This window comes from Thunnus thynnus, chromosome 19 (assembly GCF_963924715.1).
Source record: "Thunnus thynnus chromosome 19, fThuThy2.1, whole genome shotgun sequence".
NCBI classification, from domain to species: domain Eukaryota; kingdom Metazoa; phylum Chordata; class Actinopteri; order Scombriformes; family Scombridae; genus Thunnus; species Thunnus thynnus.
The window spans coordinates 8417449-8445223 of NC_089535.1; the positions used below are offsets into that span (position 1 = coordinate 8417449).

The window sequence follows — 27775 nt, forward strand, 5'->3', positions numbered from 1 at the left end:
CAAACGTGTTTACCAGAACACTGGTCGTCAAAAAAACATGTAACAACAAATATATTTGTGCCGCTTTCATTGTTGAAACCACCTAAATCCTGACAACAGCTGAGTTTACGTGGTAAAACAATCTTAACACAGAAACACCTCACTGATTCAGCAAACTAATAGCTTCCTTGTGTCAGTGACTTGCAGCAAGATAAACCAGCTGAGCAACTTTTTCTGAGGTGTTGTCCTCATGTCTCTGTCATTGAAAAAGTTGCCAAACAAGATTGTTTGAATTGATGTTAAAGTTCACTGTGTATAATATGATTGTTTGCATATGTATATGGACATAAGTATTACTAAAGAACAATATTAAACTTCTAGAGGAGGGTCCATATGTTAAAATCTGTGGTTTAATTGGATCTCATATTCCTTTCTATTAATTCGTGTTTAATCAGATTACAACACAGTAAACATGTAATATTCCAGCATGGGAATACTTCGACTCAAACGATAGGTTCATAATTATTCAACTCTGTCTTGAAACAACAGTCAGATGTACATTGAAGTAGATTTTACTCGCTGTAATCATTCCTCTTGTTCATACTGACCATTAGAGGTTCTCTTCCAAATGTGCTCACAATGTAAGTGATGTGGGACAAAATCCACAGTCTCTCCACAAGTTTATCTGACGATAACATGAGGCTTCAGCAGGCTAAGTCAATCAAATAAAGTGGATATCTTCCACAGCCTTCTTAGTAAAATATTCCCTCTTTGTGTCTTTAATTTATATCACACATTTCGTAAAAATGTGACCACACATTAAAATCAGTTAAACCTTTTAATAATCCTGATCATGTCACTGTGTCATCCCCTCTATAATCTGGTTAACAGTGTTTTTCTTTTTCTTTTTTTTTTAAGTGCACAAAGTGCATTATTAGTTTGTGTTATCAACTTTTTTATTGTTTAACATGGATAACGAACAACATACAAAATAAACACACAACAATTAACCCCCACACCCCACCCCTAGCTGCAACCATGTTACAATTGGTTTTAGTAGATCAAAATGGAGAACAAAATAAAGAAGAAAAAACATTTAAAAAAACAAACAAACAAACAATATATATATATATATTAATAAACAATAATCATATAGGGTCTATGACCTAGTGTACCTGTGCAGAAGATCTTTCACTTTGTCAGTAAAGGAACACACATAATTATTACTTTGTGTAGAAGTGCAATCTACTCGCTACTGTCTTGCAGCCTCTGACAGAGAACACTTTCTCAAATTTGGGTAAATAATCCAAATTTCTGGCCACCTTGTCTGCCACATCCTGGTCTGGCTGTAGTTCTTTGGCTTTCAACTCAGCCATGACACACTGAACAACATGTTGGTATTCCAGAGGCAGAAATGGGATGAAGAAGTCCACCATGTTCTCCTCAATCAAGTTTGAATGCCACAAGCCACCTACAGGCAGAGATTAAGAGATATTTTCTACAGTACAAAAATCCAGGTCTTTCATCAAATCTTTTTTTGTGTGATGACCAAGACAAAAAGAAGTATTCTACTCACTCTCACTGTTGTTAAACGCTGATGCAGACAGCAATGTTTCCATGTCTTTGAGCTCGATCTCTTCTCGATCTAGTCCTGCTCTCTTGAACTCTAAAGCCTTCTCTGTGATCCTCTCCCTTCCATCATTACTAGAGAGAAGGTTTTCTATTAATAACAAGGCTTGTATTGATTTTAAATGTAGATGTTGACTGCAGTGAAATGTTGCAAAGTGTACTGCTTAGCAATGTAATCTGTCCTGTTTAAATAAATCTCAGAGAGCATACACATTTTAATTGCAAAATTTTGAATTGAATGCACTGATTGCTACACCCTATTGCAACATACTTGTAAACATAGGTGGTGCTGGGGTTGGACTTACAGATCTTAAGACCAGAATGTTTTCACTAAAGCCCTGAATCTTTTACTGTTGAACATGCATAGCATTTTGTACCACCCGGATCACAGCTGTTGGGCCTCATGCGCCATGTGCATGAGACAAAGACAGCACGCATGAAGTCACAAAGCCTGATAGAAAAAGAAAGGCGCCAAAATCAAACAAAAGAACTCCAAACAGACTTAAACTCCCATCATGCTCTGCTCAACTCACAACTAGATGTGAAATCCAGCAGAGTCAAACTCTCAGCTCCCACTGGACGAGACCCGCCGGAAACGCTCCGGGATTTCCTCTTCCCAGCCATGACGTTACCAAGAGTGTAAACACTCCACTCGCTTCTCAAGCTGCGCTTCCAGCTGCTTGTCAGCTAACGTAAGGAAGTAACTCCCGTACGTGCGTGAATGTAACTAGGCCATAAAATTTCAACCTCGCTGGAGATTACTCTGTGTTCAACTGAGCATGTTACCGGATCCAAAGAAGACCGCTGCGCAACCCAGCATTCTTCCACCTTTCATGCAGAAGAAGGCAAAGGATAACCACATCTTGACGCTCCCACATGCTACTTTATAGTCGGACACATGCTCAGCTTTGTCCAACTTGTCCGACTTGACTGGAACTCTCACATCTATGGAAGTAACCCCACGTGGTTCATATCCACCATCTTGTTCCTCCTCCCTCCTTGATGGTCTGTAGTTGTATGATAGATGTTTATAAATTGAAGCATTATTGATTTATAATTGATACTGCTAACATTAATAAACTCTGTCGTGCATTTAAAGTTTCCTGTGACTGTTTGTATACATACCGTGATAGACTTGGTAACAGGGTCAGTGCTCGAAATTCAAACCTTCATTGTTCATCCTGTAATGTTAACATCTCTCAGATGTTGACATTCTTGGATGAACACCCATTTTGAGACTGTTTTCACTGTTTGGTTACTGGTCCCTGATCTCAGGGTGGTGCCTCGTTGTTATTGATTTTTAATAATAAATAATTATCTTTAATAATTGTTAAACATTATTTTAAACAGAAAAGTTGGACCAAAGCAGTGACAGTATGGAAATCAGAGCCCATTCCCTCTCTCATGTAGTCTCTTTGCTCAGTCTCCACATCTCCACTGACTCTAGAACCGCCCCTGCTTGTAAAGCTAGAAACAGACCAGACCAGTGCACCTTCCTGTATAAAGATTTGAATGAATTAATTGATTGGTCAGAGAATGTGTTCATCCTTTCACCTTAGGAAGATGAAGATAGATTTCCCATAAGAAACTCCATCCAGCTTCTTGTAGTAGTCCAGGAACGGCTTAATGATGTCAATCAAGCCGGGATGCATCTTGTCCACCTCATCAAAGATGAACATGGATCGTGCACAGTTGGTGACATTTCCTTTGATCCACTGCTGTAACTGAGACTGAGGAGAAACAGCTGCATATTTAATTCATACAGAAGGCCAACATGAACAATGTTACTGTGTTTGAATTGTACTTTATTATTATACCTTGTAAGTATCATTTTGACTTTTATGTGGGAAGTGAAGTGTAGATATGAAAAGATGGACAAAGCTGCTGTCCATTCCCTTCTTGTAAATGTTTTCAGCTATGAGCCTACTGATGAAGCTCTTTCCTGTGCCGGTCGGTCCATGCAGAGAGAGCACCAGGGGCTTCTTCGGGTTGTCATTGTTCATGAATCCATTCACAACTTTCAGAATGATGCGTGAAGCAATGTGCTGTCCGAACAGTTTGCTTTCCAGGTCAGCCTGGAGACCTGGAGAAGGCACAGCAGAGAGTCAACAGGATAGTTTAAACTCTAATGAACAAGGAATGACAAGAAATGAACAATACACAACCAGGGGATCAGAGACAGAAATCTTGAATAAAAGAGATTTAAATAAAATGTAAAATCAAATACATACATTTTGCTTTACAGCTTTTCTGTTCTTAGAGTACAAAATAGTTCTAACTTAATACTTTAAATCAGTTTCAGAAACTAGATATATGATGGGCTGTCATTGGAATACTAGATTGATGATTGTGTGCTTTTGCTAGCAATGAAATCAATTTACTGGTAATTATATATAGAAGAATAATTAGTATAACTGAACGGTACATGTCTTACTCTCCTCAGTTAAAATTTGGTTTTGATAGTAAATAGTCAGTTAAGCCATGACACTTTAATTATCCTCTAGACAATATGTCAAAGTAATTTGCTTGGTTCAAACAAACTCTAAACACAGCCCAACTATCTTCACATTTACATGCCTCACATCCTCACCTGTTGCGTTGAAGGATATCCAGTTAGAATCACAACTTTCTTGTTTCTTGTTCTTAAAGAATTCAGTGAATCTACCAAAAAAGTCAAACGTGTTTACCAGAACACTGGTCGTCAAAAAAACATGTAACAACAAATATATTTGTGCCGCTTTCATTGTTGAAACCACCTAATTCCTGACAACAGCTGAGTTTATGTGGTAAAACAATCTTAACACAGAAACACCTCACTGATTCAGCAAACTAATAGCTTCTTTGTGTCACTGACTTGCAGCAAGATAAACCAGCTGAGCAACTTTTTCTGAGGTGTTGTCCTCATGTCTCTGTCATTGAAAAAGTTGCCAGACAAGATTGATTGAATTGATGTTACAGTTCGCTGTGTATTATATGATTGATTGTACATGTATACAGGAATACGCATTAAGAAAACACAATATTAAATGTCCAGAAGAGGGTCCATATGTTAAAATCTGTGAAACTGAACTGAAATGCTCATATTCCTTTCTATTAATTTGTGTTTAATCAGTTTACAACACAGTAAACATATAATATTCCAGCATGGGAATACTTAGACTCAAACAATAAGTTCACAATTGTTCAACTCTGTCTTGAAACAACAGTCATCCACATGAACACTGAATTAGATTTTGCTTGTTGTAATGATTCCTCCTGTTCATGCTGACCATTAGAATATCTCCTCCAAATGTGCTTACAATGTAAGTGATGTGGGACAAAATCCACAGTCTTTTCACAAGTTTATCTGACAATAACATGAGGCTACAGTGAAAGGATCATGACAAAAAGTGGGAATTTTGGACTAAAAATACACTAACTTTGAAAGATATCAACTTGATTTCACTAATTTGCATGGCTCAAGATTCATATTAGCTTCAAGTAAACACAGTAAACATCAAGTAAATCTTTGCACAGAAGGAGGACTGCAGATTTTGTCTCCCCATCACTTACATTGTAAGCGAATTATGACTTTTAATGGTCAGTATGAACAGGAGGAATGATTATGGCAAAAAAAAAGTGTCAATGTTCATTTGGGCACCTGAATATTGTATAAAGACAATTGAAAAATTGTGAACTTATCCTTTAACATATGACAAGCTTAACAGGAATGTCAACACCTACAGGTTTGAGTGGCCACACCTACTAAAATGTACTGTACAAATAACATGAGGGAGGTGTCACATAGGTGTCCCCTTCTGTTAAAAACAATAAAGTAAGAAAATTGTAATATAATATGATTAAAATCACACCTGCCAGTAGAGGGCAGCTGTACACTGCAAACAGGAGTTTCTATGTGGCCAAATAAAAGAATTCAGACCTTTAAAGGATAATCTCATTCATTCATCTAGTTTAAGAATCTTGATCCTTATCTTCTTATCTTTTTGGTTGCACATACAGTAGCACTGTGGGGTGACAGTCATGTGATCGTTCTTCCATATGGACTTACAGGATCATACACAAAAAGTGCAGAGGGAGACTGTGCTAATCTGCTGCTCTGTGCAGATCTTTTCTAAAGAGCACAGTCCTTAAATCATCACATAAGGAGAAATAAATCATAAAACTGACTTCATTTTCAATGTCATCTAAATCAGATCACACTTTTTTCTTCAAGGGAAATATTAAACCGACTCGCATTTCATGGTAATCTACCTGTATCTTTCACTTTTTCTCTTTTTGTTTTATTTTGTTAACACAGAGTTCTACCATATAGTTATTTTTAATAAGACATCTGTTTGCAAAAAAACATGTTTCCTGATACACAAGGGACAATTTAAGTTAAGTAGATAAGTAAACTTGTAAGCTAATGTATTTGTAATAAATAAAACTTTTCATACAAATGTACCATGAAAGTTCTTAACAAATAATATAAAATGATAAAAATGAATGTACATTTCCCCCTCTCCAAAAAAACACCAGTTATGGCCTTAAAAGCTTAAGAGGCCTCATAGTGATATCATGTAAATATGTAATTATTAAACTTCAACAAAAATCTGACTAAACAAAATTAAAGGTCTGTATCCATGCTAGCACTGAAGCTGTACTAAATGATAAATGCTAACACTAATGACAATCATGCTGTTTAGAGGATGTATTCTTTACCATATTCACCATCTTAGCTGTTAGCATGCTAACAGCTAAGATTAGCATGCTAACAGCTAAGATGGAACACATAGTACAGCTGAAGCAGATAGGAATGTCATTAGTTTTGAAGATTTTTGGTTTCATAGGCAAAAAGTCAGAAGATCACTGAAGTCATTACAATTCACCCCGAGGTGGGCCTGAATGCCTGGACCAAATTTCATGGCAATCCATCCAGCAATGGTCAAAAAATTCTCTGACAACTATCAATTTCAACCACTTGGTGGTGCCAGAGGAAAAGTCAGAGGATCACCAAAGTCAGCAGGTTTCAACGTCTAGGCACCATGAATATCTGTTCAAAATTTCTTAGCAATCCATTCTTCTGTTGTTGAGATATTTCAGTCTGGACCAAAGTGGTGGTCTAACTGACTAACCGGAAGACCAATGCTGACATCTATAGAGCTATAAAAAATAATATCCAAAATGACACCCAGGTTTTTGACTTTTGTTTTAACTGTAAGACCTTGTGCCAAGATATAGATAGATAGGATACCTCTGAGAATAGAGACCTTTCAAAACATATTTTAAATTTCATTTACAGAAATGAACTAAAGTAATAATAAGATATATAACATATATATATATATATGTTTAATGATTTGTGATGTAATGGTGGTGTAATGTAATGTAATGGAGGCACTAAAGTTACATTTCTTATGATGCTTTTATTTAAAGCCACAAACAAACATACGAATCTGTATGTTTCCATCATAATAATATCTTGTGTTTTCAAATCTTCAGCTAATGTCATTACAGCTTTCAAGAATATGAGATAAGTTTGACATGTAGATAAAAGAGCTCTAGAGAAAGTACACATATGCATGCAATTGTGCATACATGTCAGACTTTTTTTTTTTTTTTTTTTACAAACGTGCAGCTCACTGAAGCAGAGGTTTTAAATCCACTGGGAGCAAAGGGGAACTCTGTATAGTAGTTTTGACATTTCCAATTTAGTACAGGACAACTATTACTCTTGACCTAGTTTATATTTGGGGAATTTAACTTCTGAGAGAGCTTCATGTGGGTTAGCAGCCATTGCCCATTGAGACACTGTAGGTGATACTGGGCTACATGGGCTATACATGACTTGACTTGACATATTTGAAATGACAGAGTCAAAATTTTCTGTAGTTATTTTGACAATATGACGTCTTGCACTGTTTGTTTTTTTTCTTCATGTCATGAGGTCACCTTCATACAAAAAGCTCTTTATTTCATGTTTATGTTTTTATTCTCCAGATCAGGCTCGTCTATTATGAGTGAGTGTAGTTTATAGATACCAAATGTTTCCTCTGGTACTTCACCCTCTTTCCAGCCTCTCTAGCCCCTGGCTCTGATAGGTTTTGGCATACTTTAAGGACAGGATGTGGATGGTGACACAGTATAACCGAGAACAGGTTTAAAGCTAATATTGCAGCTGGGTATAAATACAAAATAGACAAAATAGAGTGTTTATAAAGGGATAGAGAGAGAAAATGTGAAAAATATTCTTAGAATGGACGGCAAATACTATAAAAAGACAAATAATGAGTTGTAAAGAGTAATTAGCTCTGTATTAAGGATTAAAGTTTAAAAAAATAGCAATGATAAAGTCAAAACTGGCTCCAAATACTTTACTCTAGATATCCTTCCTCAGCAGCCTCCCTGGCTCTACCTCTTGATCAGGATGGTGGTTATAAATCTGCCAACACAGACTGTCTCAAGAGGCACAAGGCAAACAAAGGACCTTCGTTTTCTGCTGTTGCTGGTGTTTTTCCTTCCTCTCCTCCAGCCTGTCATTGTGGTAGCATGTCCTTCCTGGTGTGGATGGCGTCAGATGTGTGTTCCAGGATCAGGGCCCTTCCTTGGGTTCCTCAGGGTGGCTCTTCGGAGAGGGAGGAAAGGTACAGTGACAGTTCTGTGAATCCTGATGAAGCCCAGGCTCCCTCATGGGCCAAGATAACTCTAAAAGGGAGGGAGGAATTTGAGCTTCCTTTGATAATTATGTGAAAACTGTGAGACAAAAGTGCAAGAAATGCTTGAAAGCAGCCCATCACCCACCTTGTGAGCCACACTTGAAGCAGTTTCCTGTTTTTTCTGTTAGAATACGCATGACCACTTTCAGAAACAAAGTGTCCAGATTTCTTGTTGGTTCCCAAGTAATAAACGTGAGATTTTATGCACTATTCCTTTCATGACTTTACATGACTCTTAACTGTTGGTATTAACTTTGCAGTATTAAGCATATTCCTTTATTTAACATTAACATTTCAAGTGAGCATCAAGGTTAATTCTTGACTTGATTTGTGTTAATTGTGCATATTATTTATCTATTATATTACAAAGTAGAGAGTTGGAACTGCTTTGGAAACAATGTGAACCTTCTGCTCCAAAAAAAAAAGAGTACTCCAGTCATTTAGTATAGTAAATAAAATAGTACTTAAGGAGTGACTTAACATCCCCTGAAAATCTTGTTTTTGCTGACCTCCAGTGGTTTAAATCTTCACCTTGCTGCAGTGATGCACAGGTGTACTCCAGGACACCATGACATCATTGTCGAGTGTGGTTACAGATGCAACAATGCACACCTGTGACCACAGCCAACAAAACAGGCTTCAAACTGGTGTTACTTTTTAAAGCAACTACAATCTTTTTCTTTTTTTTTTAAATTTATAATTATGTGTAATTTCAAAGGCATGGCTCGTAGCGATTAACCTACAGAGAATTATCAGCATCTTTGCAGCTCCCCTCGGCTTTATGGAGCTTTATTGTGAGATTCAGCTCATTGTTTAACTGTCCGGCTGCAACTTTACTGTTTTGATTCACTCTCACTGCTCTCATTGTGTTGTTTTTGGCTGCAAAAGGCAGCTGTTCTGAGATAGAAAGCTCTAAAAACACACAGCACACTACCTGCTAGTGCTAAACAGCAAACGAGTGACTATAGCTGGTGAATATAGTGGAGCAATCAGCCACTAAAGAGCCAGATATTTCCCTCAGGAATGATAGAGACCAAAAACAGAGCTAAAAGAGAGTGAATATGTGTCAGTGTTGTGTTCACAACTTGTTTCCGCTGCCCACAAGTGGCCAAAAAATCTATTAATGCATTTGCTTTGAGCTAAATGCTAAAAACACAAGCAACACATGCTAGCATGCTTGTGTTTTTCGCAGGTTTCTACTATGTTTGTTGTCTTGGATTAACATTTAAATTAGCACTACAAAAGATACTTAGCATATCATTAGTTTTGGTTAAATCAAAATTTGAACGGTCAAGATCAAAGCAGCACCAACAGCTCCAAAATTCTCATAATTAGATAGCTAGTTAGACTTTGCCTGATTGATAAACTGAATTGAAACTCCATATCCAGTGTGCAATGCAGGCTTTCTGTTTAAATATTTAGTATCCAAGTCAAGGCCAAGATCCTCAAATGACTTTAGAAACCTCCTCCAGAGCCAAAAAAAGGATGCAACTGTTTAAAATTGATTTTGACATGAGAGAGCCAAATTAATTTAAACATTTAAAGTTAATTGTGAGAATGTGTTGCAACATTGCAGAGACAGACGTGGCCTCTTCAGCTGTGAGTGTAGTACATTACGTTTGTTGTTACTAAAGTCTCTAAAGAGTGAAGTGTTGCTTTTCCTTCCACTAACTCCAGGGCCTGAGAAGTCTGGGCATCTTCTCACTGATCATTAAGTGGGAGAGAATAGCTGCAGAGTAAAAAAAAAAGCCTATTCACTGTGGATGTTGGAAAATGACTGACAGAGCAAAATATTTAGCTTGTCTTCATATCTTTAACTCTGCTGTTACCAGGTGGGAATCTTCACAACTCAGTGTCTGATTGGAGGTCTTTTCTTCTCTTCTATTCACACTAATTTCTCCACTGTTGGTTCATTCAGCGGTTAAAGAATGGGAGAGGGCACTTGTGAAAGCGTCGGAGCTTTGGAGGGGGAAACAGACGGAGCGGGTCAACCTCTAATCTCACTATAAACAGAGGGCAATGCCACCACACACTGACCCCCACTCCCCCTCTGTTCACCTCATCTAACCCTCGCTTTAACCCCCATCCTGCGGCAGCTCGAGCTTGGACGGCCCCTTAAAGAATCAAACCAGGGCCAAAGCACATTCCTGTGAAGTCAACAATTAGAGGATCTGAGAGGGAGGATTAGGGGAAGCTCAGAGAATTGTCTGGGAGGAAAGGATTGATAAGAGATAGACATATAAAAAGATAAATCCTGCGATGAACGCCATGAGTGTGCAGTGCGGGTGTTTGTCTTACCTCTTCACACCAGCAGGAGGGGCTCACTGCTTTTTATCTGCCAACTTCTTTTCCCTTTACAGTGCAAAAGTGATGTCTTTTGGGAAGTGTAGAATATACACATAACTGAATTACAGTAACTGCAAAACCTTTCACTGATGTGGTAATGGAAACTAAAAGAGAACAGACACAACATTTGGGCTACCAGGGATAATGAATCATGTGCAGTGGTCACATAGATAAGCATTTATTGCCCCATTTTCAACTGAAATGAGGCTGTGGTCAAAAAATCTATTTTTCTGTCAACACCCCTTCCTCTATATTGCTGTCTTTCTCACCGTTACTTTTCCCTCCAAAATGCATCATTGCATTTACAGGATTATACAAAGCTCTTAAGTGCAACAGCTTTGTAAACTTCTACTCCTTGATGGCTGGAATTTCCAAAAAATCAAAAGTAACAATGGTAAAAAGTTAAATATTGCTCTAAACATTGTTCTAGTTGTTATGTAAGAGAGAGTACATGAAGTAAGATCTGGGGATTTTAAGTCAACTCTGTCATTTTTCAGGTCGCTGTGTCATTTAAATCAGATTATCTTGGGCAACAGTAAGGATAGGGAATGTAAGACAAGACCTAAATGTTTAAAATGTCAGTCACCAAGGTTTGATTTTTCTTTAACTTTAAATGATAGGGCTGGCGATTATCTACATTATTCTATTTCTAAACAAACCTCATGTGCAGAGCCAAACCAACAATTAATTGTATTGTGTGTGTATCCAAAGCCTGATATATCTTATTCCTCTGTGTCGTAGACCTCCGTTAATATAATAAAAAAAACACACACACAATGAGCCACACCGTACATGTGCCATGGCCAAAATATTAATTCTTTCATTATCATTGTCAGATTTGTCATTTTAACCCAATCTCCTATTCTATATACTATACTTCTACACACATAGCATGCAAGGCTAATATTACATATCTGAAACAAAAAAATGTTATTCTCAGATTTGTATTTTCTCACAAACTATTCCAACATTTAAAGAAAATCTATTATTCACAACATTATATACACTACCGGTCAAATGTTTTAGAGCCATCACCTCCATTTTTTTCAGTTTTTGTTGAAATTTTGCATCGTTTAATGTCTCAATAAATCTTTTTGACAAAATGTAATCTAAACGTTTAACTCATCAAACGAACACACAGTCTTTCTGCAATGGAAATCAAATATTGTTGGGAAAGTTCTTCCCAACACTGTTACAGAAGTTCCCACAAATGTGTCGCACTTGCGGGTTGCCTTGCTCTCTCCCTTCTGTCTAGTTCATCCCAAATCAGCTTGAAAGGGTTTTAAAGTCTGGAGACTGAGTTGGCCATTTCATGATTTGAAGCCTACTGTCTTGCTCTTTTCCTCTATGGTAGTTCTGGCGTTGCTTGCAGCTATGTTTTGGGTCATTAACCTCTGACCAACTAGGCGTAGATCAGAGGGTGTTGCATGGCTCTGCAAAATGTTGCGGTAGCCTTTTGGTCCAGGGTGCCAGTCACTCTGTCCAAGTCACCAACTCTGGATCCAGCAAAAGAGCCCCAGACCATCACGCTTCATCATCCATGCTTTTATGTTCACATGCTTTTTAAATTTCAAGGCCTAATTTATGTCCGTTGCTGCAGAAAAGCTGTGAGTTGTTAACCCATTACTTGATCCCTGAAAAAGGCCCTTTTATAACTCTGAAATTGACATTATTCTTCAGTTTTTAGAAACAAAAACTTTTTTCTTTTTCCAAATAAAGAATAAATATAGGCTTACAATACACAAATCACATTATTATGATTATTATTTTATTCATTATGTTATTATTTAAATTTGAGTGTTTAATGATCATCATATACAATGTGTGTCTCTAGAGGACGCCGAGTCTATCTGAGCAGATCAATGAGTTCCTCCTGATGGTGGTGCTGCAGGAGTGGTGCTGCAGGAGAGGGAGCACAGCCCCACCTTCAAGGCTTCTCTGGAGAGTGGTCTGAAGGTCTTAACCTTTTTTTTTTTTTACAGTCTATGGTCTGAACAAGGCCTAATGCGACAGAATGTGAGGACCACAGCTCCCTCTACAGACTAGAGGTGCCTCGTTACCTGCAGTCTCTGGTCCCAGAGGCCCTGAGCTCCAGCAGTCTGAACCACTGGCTCACACCAGCAGCCCAGTCTCGTAAAGATTTTTATCCAACTTGTACCTCTACAAAATGAATGATTTATTACATGAACATGAGCAGTTTTTGCTTATAAAGCTTTGGTTTAGACGTTGGTGGTATAGATCTATATTTACTCTACATAGACTGTGAATAACAAGATTTTTTTGATGCTTTATTTTGAGAAGCACATCAATCTATTGAGACACTGTTGTTAAATAAATGAATCCACATCTGAAGCAGAGATATGATACAAATACTGGTTGGAATAATGCAGTTATACAGCAGCACTAAATGTCCCATCTGGTATTGTTCTGATATTGATGTATTCAAATCAAAACATTTTAAAACACTCTTTATGCTACTCCATACTTCTACTCCACTACATTTTGAAATTTTGTTGATTTGAAAACATATGATGACGTTTTGTCTAAGATATCTATGAGTTTTTATCAGGTCTATCATGGTTTCATTCAAATACCTGTTTGAGGCCCAAAGAAGTCAAATTGTCCAATATATCCCCTGAAAAGAATAATAAAGATTAAAGAAAAGACCAAAATATGAATTCTCATTATTATTTCCTCTCCCATTATTCATCTCACGACCCCCCAGACTGCAGGGATTGTAGGAAGGTGCCCTGACCGACCGAACTGAAGCTCCACCTCGACCAGCTACAACAGTAAAATGCTGCTTACGCCTTAATGCATCAGTATTACCAATCTAATAATGTCATGACTCACTTTTTCTTTACTTTTACTTTTAATATATTAAGTAAATTTTGGTGATAAAACTTCATTTTACTTTACTTTAGACTTTTATATTGGTTCTTTTACTTAAAGATCCCCCTAGACATATATAAAAATACATATAAAAACACTCTGCTTGGAATAATAAATTGTGTCTGATATGTGTTTTTACACAAAAAAAGTTTAAGTACCTAGTTAAAAATCCTGCTCCCTCACTGAAAAATCCATAATGAATATTCAAATACTGTTCATTTCAAAAGTGTCACTGCTGAATTCAAGATGTGTCTATTTGACCAAAAAATTCATTCTCAGTGTAGGTTGAGTTGCATACTGGACCACGATTGGCTAAAAAACTAGTAACGTCCCTCTTTTAGCAGTTGAATATGAAAAAATCCTTCTAGTGTCAAACTCTGCACATACATCAGTCTGCACAGTGAATCTCAAACATTCAAATGAAGGAACAAGAAGAAAAACATTTTTTGACTGGAAGGATCATAATACTTCTGCGGCAGGAGATGGAGTGGGTTGTCCGCTAATCAGAAGGTCTGTGGTTCGATCCCTGACTCCTCCTGTCCACATGTTGAAGTGTCCTTGGGCAAGATACTGAACCCCAAATTGCTCCCGATGGTTGCGCCAGCACCCTGCGTGGCAGCTTGCCGCCATCGGTGTGTGAGTGCGTGTGTGAATGGTTGAGTGAGCAGCAGAAACATTGTAAAGCGCTTTGGATAAAAGCGCTATATAATTGCAGGCATTTACCATTTATAAATGCAGCCATTTACTTCCACCACTGCCTGACTATGTGTACTGTGAAAGGGGTTGCTTGTACGAAGAACCCACAGAGAATTATTATTGTTCTGCAGTTCCCCTCGGCTCTACGGAGCATTTCACGGTCTTTCAGCTCTTTCTGTTAGTTTTACAGCTGAAACTTTACAGTATTGATTCACTTTCACTTGCAGCTGTTTTCAGAGTCAACGCTCCCACTCCTTTCCGTCCAGCACCTAGTGCAGCATTTAGCAACTAAAGAGCCAAATATTTTTTCTCAGGAGTTGGTGAAGAGCAAAACAGAGCTAAAAGGAGATTGAATGTTGGACTCCCATACATAAGGTGGACAAAAACACCAAATGAATGCTACTGTTGCTCCTCGATGTGTAAATAAACCACCGTTTTCCACTTTATAATGTGAAATTATGTCGTTCTTACAGGACTCCGTGATACCTCCAAGTGGGCAAAAAAAACAATGAATGCAGGTTTAAAGATGTTAGGTGAAGTGTTTATGAGAAGAACAGTACAGAGTTTAAGTTATATTACCTATTGTCAAAAAAAGTGTTATTACACATTTCTTGCCTGTCCTCTGAGATGGATGGTGGTCACTGAGGGGTCTTGTTTTGCTTACCAATGGATCTACATTACAGGGTAGACCCCGTTAACTCACCTAAAATATGGCACAAATCACCCAAAACAGTAGAGAAAATCCTTCTCCACCCAGAGAATTTAAACCAACTGTGTGTGTGTGTGTGTTCATTTTCAGTTTTGTTATATCACACACAGACAGAGTGGATAGTAGAGAAACCTAGCACGCATGTGACTCAGGAGAACAAATGAGTCCATCAAACGGGCCAAGACACGGCTCAGAGAGGAAGGAAGAGTCCATTTGACACAGATAACAGGGAACATCTGCTCTCAGGTCTGCACTACTGTACCAGCCTGGAAAGTAATTCAAAAGCAATGTACTTAAATGTACGTGAGTCCAGATTATTATCTTCTCCCTGCAGGAGTGAGTTGTGTTTTCTGCCGGCTGCCAAATAAATGTCAAGCCAAAAGTGTCTGAAGAGAGACGATAACCTGTTCCAGTTACAGATACGACACAATGACAAAGGCAGCGCTCATCCATCCAAGTGGTTTCCTGCGGCACCCTGCAGAAAGCTGAATGTTCCCCAGCAAAGTAGGAACACAGATATCCCAGCATGCAACGGGATAATGCAGAGCAACAAAGGGCAAACTGGAGAGCGAAAGAATACATTTCTACAGCACAATGCTTGCCGTCATCCAACAAACATGCTCTGAGCTGTTCCTATTGTGTCAGGAGCCCCTGTAGTCCACTATGTAAACATCCCCTCTGCACCCCATCACGACTATATTCAGACCCTGAACAGGAAGTGATTTCATATCCAACATCCGCCACAGTCTTCCTCTCTCAGGTGGTGAACATTCCCGACAGCTGACCTCCCAGACCAAGGACGGGGGTGAAAGAGAGCGGGCAGGGCTTTGTTAAATCGTACAGCCAACTTTATTACTATTGAATTGAATCTACAATATATTTTTAGATTCTTTCCTCCAGATTGATTCTTTACATCCTGAAAACGTGACACAGATCGTGAGCCGCAGCTTGATATTCAAGAGATGTTTCCTTTGTGTTTCTACTGTGCATTGTTTTCCCCTTTTGCTTCAATTTCAGTTTGGTTTCATTTTGCTTAAACCTGCATTAACTGATTTTAGGAACAAAATTCTGCTGTTGGTAGACGACGTACATCAAAGAAATGATATAACAAGGAGAATTTAGTGCCACATTTACTTGTGCATGACATGAAGATGTTTAAAGAGTGATTGCAAATAAAATCAATGCCAGATTTATTCTTATTGTTTGTTTTCACCCCTGTAACATCCTATGAATTAACTCTTAATTATACAGCTTCAGATGACATATTATTCATCATGACAAATTATGTTTAGTACAATCACACAGAAAACAAACGGCTCTGCAGTCATTGAACATCTACTCTTAACCAACTTAAGAGAGTCCTGGAGTTTGGTTAACAGCTGTAAAACCTTATGAGGGCGCTTGAGAGAGAGCCAGAAACCTTTTATTATACTGTATCAAAACAATTTCACCCACATAAACACCTGTACAACACTGTAGGTCCGTATAAACACACATGCAGCCTGTAATCTGTGCGTGCCAATCAGGAATAAGAAAATCAATTGAGAGGTAGAAGTGTATATATAAATTCCTATTGTAGAGTATAGTTGTAACTTCACTTTCCCCACGTGCATTAGTTCTGGGACATTAGAAAGAAAATGAATCACTCTCCCATTCCCGGCTTGAGAGGCCGAGCTCCAAAACCAGCCTTACGTTGGTGTGAGCAAATCAATCCAGTATGTTTACCAAAGCAATGAAGCTGAATTTATTATTTTAAAGATGCCTGAAAACATGATAAATTTGACTAAAAATCACTGGGCTGTAACCACAATGTGAAAAAAAAATCTCACGAGGAAAGGCATTACAAGCATATAAAACATGATTAATAGCTAGTTTTATGGCCACATGGCAAGGAACTATAACAGAGATTATAAATATGTTTGATTTCTTTGAATGGCTCTCATCTGTTGGGAGCCGTGAGGTCACATGACTGAACTTTACAAACCAAACAAAGACTGACAGCTGAGACAAAAAGGCTATTTTTCAAGAATAGAAACAGTGAAAGGGCACAAACAGACAAACACACCTGTGGCGACCTTCAAGGTGACTGGCCCTTTCAGTCTGTTTGCTTGTAGGTTTGTGTGTGTGTGTGTGTGTGTGTGTGTGTGTGTGTGCGTGCGTGAGTGAGTGGGTGCCCTTCTGGTGTAAAAGTTTAAATAAACACACACTGAATTGGGGTCATTGATTCCTCAAACAGGTGTCTTGCAGTCGTAAATCGGCTCTCCTGTTAAAAAAGAAGGTAAAATACATTCTTAATTACGGTTCAACAAGATAAAAATTGTGTGATAGTGTTGTTATGAGTGACTGCTTTATATGTGACCCACTGAACTGACGCTGAACTACGACCGGATCAGAAGCAGGAGTGAACTATCTATCTACCATCTGTGAATCCCTGCTGTGAGGGGGGCTTGGGAACAATCTGCAACAGACAGAGGAGTGAAGGATGAAATGCAGAAACCCAAAATAAATGAAAGCGGGAAGAAGGAGCAGGTGGGGGTGAAAAACAAGCAAACACAGAGCTAGTTTTACACCCACCTGCTCCACCGGCTGTCCCGTATCGACTACTAACTGAGCAGACCAGAGAGCGGCCAAAATAACCATTGATTTGCTTTTGGTAGATGACACATTTCTCCTTGTTTCAGTATGGTGAAGAAATATCTAAACCCTTTACTTAAAGCTGCTCTCAACAATATTTTATATTAACAATGGATGAAATGATAATGCGTAAAGGAAACGGGGTCGCTTGTAGTGTCGAAGTGTATTATCACCAGACATGCAGCTTGTTAAATCAATTGATGCAAATAACGTTTGACCCATTTTTACAGTTGAGCACAGTAACAATGCCCTAAACACCTTTGTTTTAGCCTTTAATTGTATGACTTTTCCTAAAGTGACCCAATATATAAAAATGGAAATATTGAAATTTTTATTTTTGTGCAGTTGATACACAATTTCATACATGTGGACCTGTATTTATTAAAAAATTCAGAAATCACCATTCAAAAATGTTGCATTCTTTATATTTAACATTGAGTATTGAAATCATTATTGTCTCCTGTAGAACCACAGTATAGTGTGATCATGAATGTTATTAACCCAAAACTTATAGAAGAAGTTTCATTAAGGATTAATCGCCCATTTTTAAGGGCTTAGGTATTAATGAAGTTAAGTCTTAGTCTGGTATAGAGACTAATTATAAGAAGATACTGTGAAGGGTCAGAATATGAACTGTATGTAAGTGTGAAGTTAAATTTCAGATTAATCTTGTATTTAATATTTTATTTAAACCAAAGTACAGAAACATTATCAACAAAATGAACTTAAAGTATGAAAAACAAAAGTCCTCACTGTGCAGAATGGCCTCTTTCAGAGTGTTATATTATTGTATTACAATATTATTATTACTGACGTATCATTTTATAGGCAGTGTTTTAATATTGTTTCTGGTTGAGGCTAGGGCTGTGTGGTATGGTTGAAATCATTATTACAATATTAACATGGATATTTTCTGATACTGATTAATAACAATAAAAAATGTAATCATGAGAACAAACTGTTAATGTGTAAAACAAAAATGTAAATATTACTTTAATAATTAAATATCAAATTATGTCAAAATGCCTTTTTTTTCTGATGTAAAGTACTTTAAATTACCTTGTATTTAAAATGTGCTACACACAGGGCTTCCAAATGAATGTGGTGACCTGAAAAGTAGTGAAGTATAAGTACATTTCATGTATAGCCACTAATTATCATTATTATTAATAATCATTATCACTTTGATACTTTTAATTTTAATTAAATAATCTTAATAGAGCAGTAATAATCAATAATATTAAGTAGTTCATATTGTTAAAAACCCCATCTGGTGTATATCCTCCTCCTGTATAACATGTCTTGTCTTAAAAATTAATGAAAATTTAATGGAAAAAAAAAGAAAACCTAAATGAAAAATTTCATCAAGTACCAAAACCAACAGGGATTTTCATTCTGTACAGGTCTGCCACAGATAAAGTACTCTCAGCACACACACAAAGTGCATCACTACTCCTCTAAAAGCTGTGAAGGGACACAGAGGGATTCGATAGACAGCACCAAAGGCTCCGCTGTGAGATAAGAGTTAATTGCTATCCTAACTTTCCCGATGAAGATGGAGAGTGAGAGGTCGCCGAAGCCATCTGCAACCTTTATACCGCACAACTCTGGGAATCCTTTTCATTTACTCTCCCTTCTTTGCTCTTTGACCTCCCCCCCACGCCCTCACCACCACACACACACACACACACACACACACACACACACACACACACACACACACACACACACACGCACACACACAAGTGGAGATAATAAATGCTGTTACAGAGAGAAGGAGTCACAAACACAGAGTGCTGATTGAACTGTGAAAGTGACTCAGTGCAGACAGCCGATATGACCAAGACACTGATAAGAGGTGCTAGTGAGGCTGGTGATCAATGGTCGAACACCATCTGTACAAAGTGTGTGTCTGGATGTTTGTGCTCCTGTTTAAACTCACCATCCCCCTTCACTGCCATGACTAACGGCCACCCACACCATGTCCACACTAATACAGACAAAACTTCCAGTTCACCTGTATTAAATTTCTGTTTCACAACTGATGTTACATACAGATTGTTTTCTAAAAGTTTGGCTCCACAATGAAACAGTTTTTCACTTTTCCCACCTTTTCTTCAGTTGAATTGCCTTGACTTGACTTGCTCTTCAGGGTAAAGTACCATTCTTAAAAAATTTTTGTCTCACTTTCACACCTGTAGTTTTGTTCATTTGGTCTGGACCATGGACTGCATACAAAGAGCCCAGGCCCAAGCCCAGAGTTGCAGCTTATGGTCGTTAAGTTGCATCTTTTCCCTTTGAAGTCAGGACCTTTTAAATAAGTGCGAGGTTTTGCCTCTAGAAACACGCCCTGCTACCTCAGACTGAAGCTAACGCTAACTTACTGGGAACACCGATATGTGCACTCTTGGGCTAATGTTAGCTACTTAAGCTAAATTGTGCTAAGAGGGCAGGTATAATCAAGTAACATTAAACTTTCCGAAATACTGCAACAATAGTATGACTCGGTGCGAGTCCTGGAGCTGGGGAGAGCCGCAGGTGAGCCAACTGTAAATCACAGCTGTCAATCAACGCCCGCACGGCAGACATCAAAGCTACTATAAGTCTTCAAATCTTATTAATGGAGCAATAATTCCAGCACACTTATTAGAGGGCTCAAATTTAGCGACTGAGACCATAATGATTTGTTGAAAAAAATTAGACTTAATATTCATAGAGATAAGTTGACACTTTTTGGCGGGGATTTTTTAGAGCCGCCGTCATTGGCATTGCACTTAAAGTTACTTCCACGTTGGCTTCATCCTCAAGCCGTGGTAGTAGTCAAGGGAAAAATGAAACTTTTATACCCTACCTCTGTTTCAACTTTTCTTTTTCCAATGTTTCAAGGAAAATCCCTACACTCACGCGCTGATGCATACATCAATTCTAAAATTCCCTGTTAAGAGTCCTTGACAATTCATGGCCAGAGGATGGATTTAATAGTAGTTGAGCTTTCAAATTCATGCTTAAATTATTTGATTACTTATTCCAGTGGTTGGTCTCTTTTGCTTTTAAAACCACAAACCACACCACAGTCAACTTGGAGGTGGTCCGAGACACCCTTTTAAGGCAGTCTTGGTTCGGCTGTTCAGTCCATGTCAGTAATGTTCCATTGACAGCTTTCACAATGGCCCATATAAACTGACACAGATATGCAAATACACTAGTGCTCATTTGAACTGCGCCATACAGGTTAAGTGTGTTTCAATATTGTCCATCACACAATGCAGTACAAGACATAGCTTTATGTTGTTGTTGTGAACAATCACTACACTAACTCCTAACCGGGGCTAAGGTCAATCACTGGCTTGGGTGTAAGACAACGGGAACAAAAAAAAGATGCACTTTCAATTTTATAATGACTACTGTGAACATGGATATAGTTAAATTTTAAATAGTTTGTCATCAGCTGAGCAGCAACTCTGTGACAGCGACATCCAGATTCATGTTAGGCCTCTTTGTGCCCAGTCACCTCTGAAGGCGCCTTTTCGTGTGAGGCCGGGTTCATTTTTCAATCTGATAAATCCCTGAGCGCAGACTGACAGGCTCTCTGGGAAGACGGATGGGTCTGCAGAGACTTGTTAAAAGGGGGGCGGTGGGGGGGGGGACATCACCGCCCTCCTTTGGCCAGGAGCAGGGCGGGGGAGTCAGTCTGGGGGTCATCGTCCTTCACATTAGCGTCCTTTAAATCTTACCGCCAGTCACGAAGTTCAACATGCATTCATATAAGTTTCTGAGATGGAAACCTGAACTCATATTAGTGTGTGTGAAAACATGACTGAACCGTGGGGGTTTCTCTGTATGGGATGTCAACACTTCATTACATTTTTTCATTGAGGCTTTTTCTGCTTGGGAGATGTGTTTTTGGTGTATACGTTACATACTAGGAAATGGTGCAGATGGTGCCAATGACAGATACCCAAGAGGACGATTAAGAAGTGGAAAGACAGAATACATGAATATCTGCATCCATGGACCAGGAAACCCAGTCTTCGGGCTGCTTTTGTGTCCTTGAATGCAACCCAATCCAAACCCAGTGTGGTCAAGGAAGAATTATTTTTCTTAAGTTATTATCAAAAATAAACTAGTGGCAGTTGACCCTTATGATCACGTACCTCCTGCGGTGAAATATAGACAGACTGTCATACCTACCAGCTCTCTTTCGCACTCCACAAGGCACTCCCTACACAATCCTATGTGCAAAAGTTTCCCCCTGCAGAAATCTCAACAGAGGATATCTGATTTACACCTTTTGACTGTTGGTAGAACAGCTACGGATCAGGCAACGTTACTGTCCAAACAGACCACCCTCTTTGCCTATCTGCTTTTGTACATCATAGATTTCTAATTCTGTTGCTGCTGCACAGTGTGGTTGTGTACAGCTTTTATCCCCGTCTCAGTCCGCCCTTCCCTCCTGTTCATCCCCTCATCTATCAGCCTGCAATGTGAGTCATATATTATTGTTGCGTTAACGCAGGGAAGCACCCGTCGACCGGAAGATCTGCTTCTGGAGATTGAGCCAGTAACTAAATGACGCTTCCTGTCTCCCACCCCTTATTCCCCCTTCTAATGTTGCCTACAAAACCATTACATCAACATAAAAGCCTCATGTTATAGCCTCACTAAATGATTCTATCCATTTGAACAGTAGATTAGAGTTGTACGCTTATATAACCAACACTGAAAAACAATCATGTCATTCATTGTGTGGCAAATACATTATACATTCAAACTAACTGTACCTGCACAGTGGCTGGCATGGAAGAAATAGTGATACTTTCCGTTATGAGAACAGCCGAAGTTTGCATAGTTTACTAGAAGAAGTCATTTGCATGAGGAAAATTTGCAACATTCAAATGAATCATGACAAAATAAACAGTCAAGGGGAAAGTACGGACTCTGCGAATGGCAAACCCCAACATGAGACACCCTCCTTCAGCTCTGCCAAAGACGTTTTGCTTACTGCCATTGCCCACTACGGTCCCTGCAGCAAAATGCCACATGAATCAGAGGTCGCAGGTCACAGCAGGTTTGCATTGAATCAAGCGCAAAGTACACCCTGACACATGTTACAGATGTATCCTCCACTTCTCACCATCAATACATCTACATTTAAGTTGAGGGATCGAGGAGAAATTTAAGTTCGGGCCAAACAGAGTAGATAATCACAACCAGGCGGATTTCGGCTGAAAGAATGAGCGAAGTCTCAGACAATGAGGATCAAAGACGAGAAGCGATTGGAAGATGTTGCTTGCATGATGTTAAATGGCGGGGTTAACTGAACTGATGTGCGTAGATAAAAGGTTGGAGCAGCAAATCTCCCCAAGTGCTTCTTTCTTTTTTTTTAAGAGTTTGTCAGGGTGTGGCTGAGCGGGGAGTACGGTGGGCCAGTCTGCAGGTTTGAGATAAATTCAGAAGGGAGTCGATAGGAAGTGCTCTCACATCACTTCCTCTCTTTGTTTTAGCCGCTATTTTCAAGGCTTTGGAATGTAGTTCCTGTCGAGAGGTGAAGGAATTCAAAACAAGTTCATTAACCTCTGCGTAGGGGAGCAATGAGTTGAGAAAGGACTATATGTGTGAGTGTATTATGTTTGTGAATGAACGAGTTTGTGGAAAGGGCACGCATGTTTTCACCATCTCGGCAGCATTTTAGTTAGATCTTCTGTAGTCAGACTTAAGTACACCAATAATGTGCAACTTTCTTTTTCAATTGTGGGTGTGTGTGTGTGTGTTGAATGTCCTGTATGTGTCTCGGGGTCTGTGGGAGAATGAGAAAGCTCGAGCACCACACCCTACTCACATCCTGTGGCAGGCCTGTCCTTGTGTGTCTCAGACCGAGGACATACCAAAGCCCTGCAGTCCCAGCACACTGACATAAACACTAATCCTTAAAAGGAAGTTACTGCGCATGTGTATTTGTGTGTACATGTGTACTTACCGACTCGCATGTGTCTTCACGGTGAAACAAACTGTTATCAACTTCATATGTAACATGTCCCCTAAAACTAAAATTAATTTGGCTTAACAAATATGTTTCCAACACCAAGTTTCAAACACCTGGCACTTCCATTGTGTTGTGTGAGTGAAGACAGGATATCAGTCATACTGTGCTCACCAACGGTATGTCTACAGGCTTTTATTAGTAAGTGGGTATATCTCTCCAGGGACGTCTCAGTGGTGCCCAGTTCTCTTCACACAGACATCCGGAAATCCACCGCTTTTCTCCAGAAAAGACCTCAGTTCCACTAATGACTCTCTAGGAAACTGCAGTCAGCAGCAGATGGATTTAAAGTGAAATACAGCACAACTTTTTCCAAATCCAGTTTGACGACCTTTTGGAAATGTGTGCATGAGTTCCCAACCTTTTGGGCTTGTTACCCTGTTAATGCAAAGCGATGTGTGCTTACAACCTTTCGTCACAGGTTTTAAGTCTGAGAGTTAAATCATAGAGTGATTTTCCCTTCTCAGTATGTTCAGTTTGAATAACATTTAAAGCTCTGAGAATGTGAAACTGTATTTCATAAGACAAAAGTGAAAAATAAACACAATTTTGTTCTGTGGGATCAAGGCCACTCTAATGTTTGTGCACTAAGTATGAAGCTACAGCAAGGAGATGGTTAGCTTAGCTTTTGTGCTGATTAAACAAACAAGATGCAACCTGTTAATTAGTAAGCTTTAAAGGTCCAAATAGGTGGATTTTTTTTTTTTTTTGCACAGAGCCAAGCTAGCTGTTTACCCGTTTCTAGTCTTTATGCTAAGCTAAGCTAAGCAGCTGCTGGTTGTACCTTCATATTTAGTGTACAGACATGAGAGTGGTATCTAACTCTCTGCAAGAAAGTGAAAAATGTATTTCTAAAAATGTCGAACTAGTCCTTTATAGGGGACATAACATGGTTTTTGTGATTTTCTGTCATTTATATACTGTTATAGTGTCGGATGTCTATGTTAAACATATTCAAAGTTCCAAAACTATGTAAAAATGCTTCCTGAAAGGCTTCAGCCTCCCTCCTTGTGATGATGTCAGATTGTTCAGGCAGGCCCACAAACAAACATCTGTTTTGTAGTCTTTGTATCTAAGGTTGTTCCATGGGTTGTTTGCATTGTCCACTTGCATATTTCGTATCAGATTCAGGCTTGAATATGTACAGATGTATTTGAGAAGTTTATAATTATATATAGTATAAGTATACTACTGTTTATTTACGTAGACTCTGGAGCCACTGGAAGTCTGCTGAGGGGGCAGCTTATGGAAGCTAACCAATCAGAAAAGGGTGAGCTCATCAGGAGGGGGACCCTAAAGAGACAAGAGTTTTTAAAACTGTAAAATTGTGGAAAGATGTTCCAGCAGAGCCCCTGAAAATAAAGACCTGAAAATGTGCATGATATGTCCTATTTACATTGTGTGTTGTGCACCACTGTTGTGGCTGCTTTTAGTCTTGGCAGGATCCAAAGTGACTGTCCAACTAATTAGCAGAATAAAATGCATTAATGGTTTGTACTAAAATCTTTTTTACAGCAGAGGAAGCCACAAAAAAACACAAACTAACAATTGAATCTAACAGTTGTTTTGCAGATGGCTTGTTTATTTTGCATGCAAGCTCAGCCTGCCTTCCCCTTTTATCACCCTTCCATGCATCCACTTTATTTCTTAATGTCGTGCTGTTCTGTTTCTCCTCGGTGCCATCAGTACAGTTGAACTGGAGACAGCTCGTTGATGGGGCAATGTCACTCGCACTTTGTGGGCACATTAGAGCCCCATTGCTAATGTCTTTGACATAGTTATGAGAGCGCTTTGCCTCATAAAGCCTGTGTGCAGCAGCGTGCAGTAGCTGTGAGCCCCATCACAGAGAGGCACATTTGTCAGGCTTGTTTAGTGAAGCGTTTTGCTGCTGTGCGTGCTGGGCTCATCGAAGGTCGAGAAGTCATGATTTCTATTTTCATGCTCTCTCATTAGAATAATTGACACTGTTAGGGGAGAAACAAAAACTGTGGGTATATTTTTGAGTGCTTCCAGTCTGGAGATACAGTGACTGATGCCCCTTGTGTGTTATCCCTCAGTTCAACAGGCACATTTATAGAAATGCTGAACAAACTGTCAGTTTTGATTTACTTTGATTTGCTCTCCGTAGCTACAGTGAATAATCGCATTTATACTAAATGAATGTCAAGGACAGTGTAGCTTTGGATCTCATGTAAAAACAGAGACAGACAGGAGATCAAATAGCTGTAATGTTGAGACTGTTGCACAGGGTTCCCGGGGTTCAGCTGTGGTTTGACATAAATCTCCTCCAGAGTCTGTCTGATGTACCATAACTGCTTCTTGGCCATCTGTGCTTAGTTAGTGAGCTAGATACCTTTTTAATGAACCCATCATTAAGACTTTAGGAGAAAGTAAAGGCAATGGGTTGGTATTCCCGCTCTGTGGTCCCACTGATGGCTCCCTAAATACAACAATTCAAACAGTACTGTACTTCATTATAGAGCTGCACTGCAAGACTGCACTCTCCACACAAGCTGTGCTGGTCCGAGCTCAGGCAAAAGAAAAAAAAATCGATTCACCACATCAATGAGAATCAAGTTATTACCTGACAGAGAGAGCAGGGTGGGGTCTCATACACACACAGAGCTGGATTCTCATAAACCTCTCGTCACCACAAGGAGTCATGCTGCTCCTCTGACAGCCGTTCACTCTTCACTTACACTCCTGGATGTTCCATTAATGCTCTCCCTTTTCTCTCAGACTACCGTGAGCATCTGAGAGGAAAGTGAGACAGAACGGCTGTCCGGTGAAGGCAAAATGTCAAAGCTGAATACCTTCTTTTTAAAATTAAACTTGAAAATACGTACACATGCAAACATGTTTCCCCGTGACTTTTGATACTTTGGTTACGAAAGCTGCAAATGAAAAGATCTGTTATATCAGAAGTCACTGAAATTAAATAACTTAAGAGTATTTTTTGAAAAGCTGAATCTTGTAGTCATTTTAAAAATATTTATCCTGTGACCATAAACAAAATTCATGTATGGCTATTAATAATTTCCTGCAAACATTCAGTTTCCAGATAAAAGGGGGTTAGACTTATGCAAAAGGCTGTATGTATCATATAATACTGGCCTAGTGAGGTAGATGTAGTGAAAAGTAATGACTGTAATTAGTACTGTAAAAGCAGAAGTTTCAGATTAGTGCAATGATTGGTCAGTTAATTGACTGACAGAAAATGTATTATTAATAATTTTGATAAACAGCTATTTGTTTAAAGTCTGGCCTCCACTCAAAAAGGTGTGTGCAGGATGATGTATGTGTGTGTATAGTTTCACAGGGGGAAGGGGGACATTTCTCTGTGCTCAGCTTAAACCTCAGTTTAAAGTTTGTACCTAGGAGTATGATTTGTGACATCACAACTAGTATGCAACTTACACAAGTATTATGTGGAAACTTGAACCCTCTAGTGCACAAACACTGAGAATGTACTTCTCAATGAAGTACGAGACATCTTGTCTGTCGTAGTAAACTTTTGAAATCAGCAATGTTTGCATATTCATAGATTCTGTATTTTTCAATATGGGAGAAGGACTAAATGTCATTTTAAGCATTTTAACCAGTCCATTTTTGTTTTTTTTTGTGGAGAAACATATCCAACACACATTATTGTTCTGGCAGGAGTCTATGAGTAATTAATCAAGAAAAATGTTGGACAGTTTTTTGGTTCTAACCTCATGAATGTGAACATTTGCTGCTTTTCTTAGTTTTATATTAAAACAAGCTATTTGAGGACATTTGGAAACAGTAATTTGTATCTTTCACTATTTGATAGACTAAACTATTACTCTTACTGTTTAGCATAGTAATGTTTTAGTAATTTTGTTCACAATTTGGAAAATAAAGCAGAACATGAATAAAGCTTATAAATAGTAAGACAGTTTTACCAGAAGTCAGAGTCTTACTGTCGATGTGTTGGGTGGTCTTGGTCTTAATGGACCGGTTCTCTCTCTCCCAGAGGAAAGCTTTGGAACAGATGGCTGCCTGGTTGAACAGAAACCTCTCTGCTCTCTGCTCCACCCTGATGTCACTCAGTCCCTTTTGATGTAGTATCGCTGCACTCAGCAGCATGGACTACTGTCATCAGAGCTGGTCCAGACTGGCCTGTATCAAGAA

General features: G+C 38.8%; 1 protein-coding gene across 1 annotated transcript; it reads right to left on the reverse strand.

Moving 5' to 3' along the window:
- Positions 1 to 1086: 1086 nt before the first annotated feature.
- LOC137171303 (torsin-1A-like) lies at positions 1087 to 27730 on the reverse strand. The gene is made up of 5 exons (XM_067575243.1): positions 27547 to 27730; positions 3426 to 3691; positions 3163 to 3338; positions 1556 to 1683; positions 1087 to 1450 (listed from the first exon to the last, which is right to left on the reverse strand). The coding sequence occupies exons 1-5, from the start codon at positions 27728 to 27730 to the stop codon at positions 1203 to 1205; spliced, it is 1002 nt and encodes a 333-aa protein (XP_067431344.1). The 3' UTR covers positions 1087 to 1202.
- Between the last annotated feature and the right edge of the window lie 45 nt (positions 27731 to 27775).

Coding starts and splice junctions, on each gene's coding strand:
- LOC137171303 (XM_067575243.1), bottom strand. CDS start 27,730: ATGCTGCTGAGTGCAGCGATACTACATCAAAAGGGACTGAGTGACATC. Junction 3,339..3,425: donor GTCAAAATGATACTTACAAG/GTATAATAATAA, acceptor GTTTCTCCTCAG/TCTCAGTTACAGCAGTGGAT. Junction 1,451..1,555: donor AGCGTTTAACAACAGTGAGA/GTGAGTAGAATA, acceptor CTCTGCCTGTAG/GTGGCTTGTGGCATTCAAAC.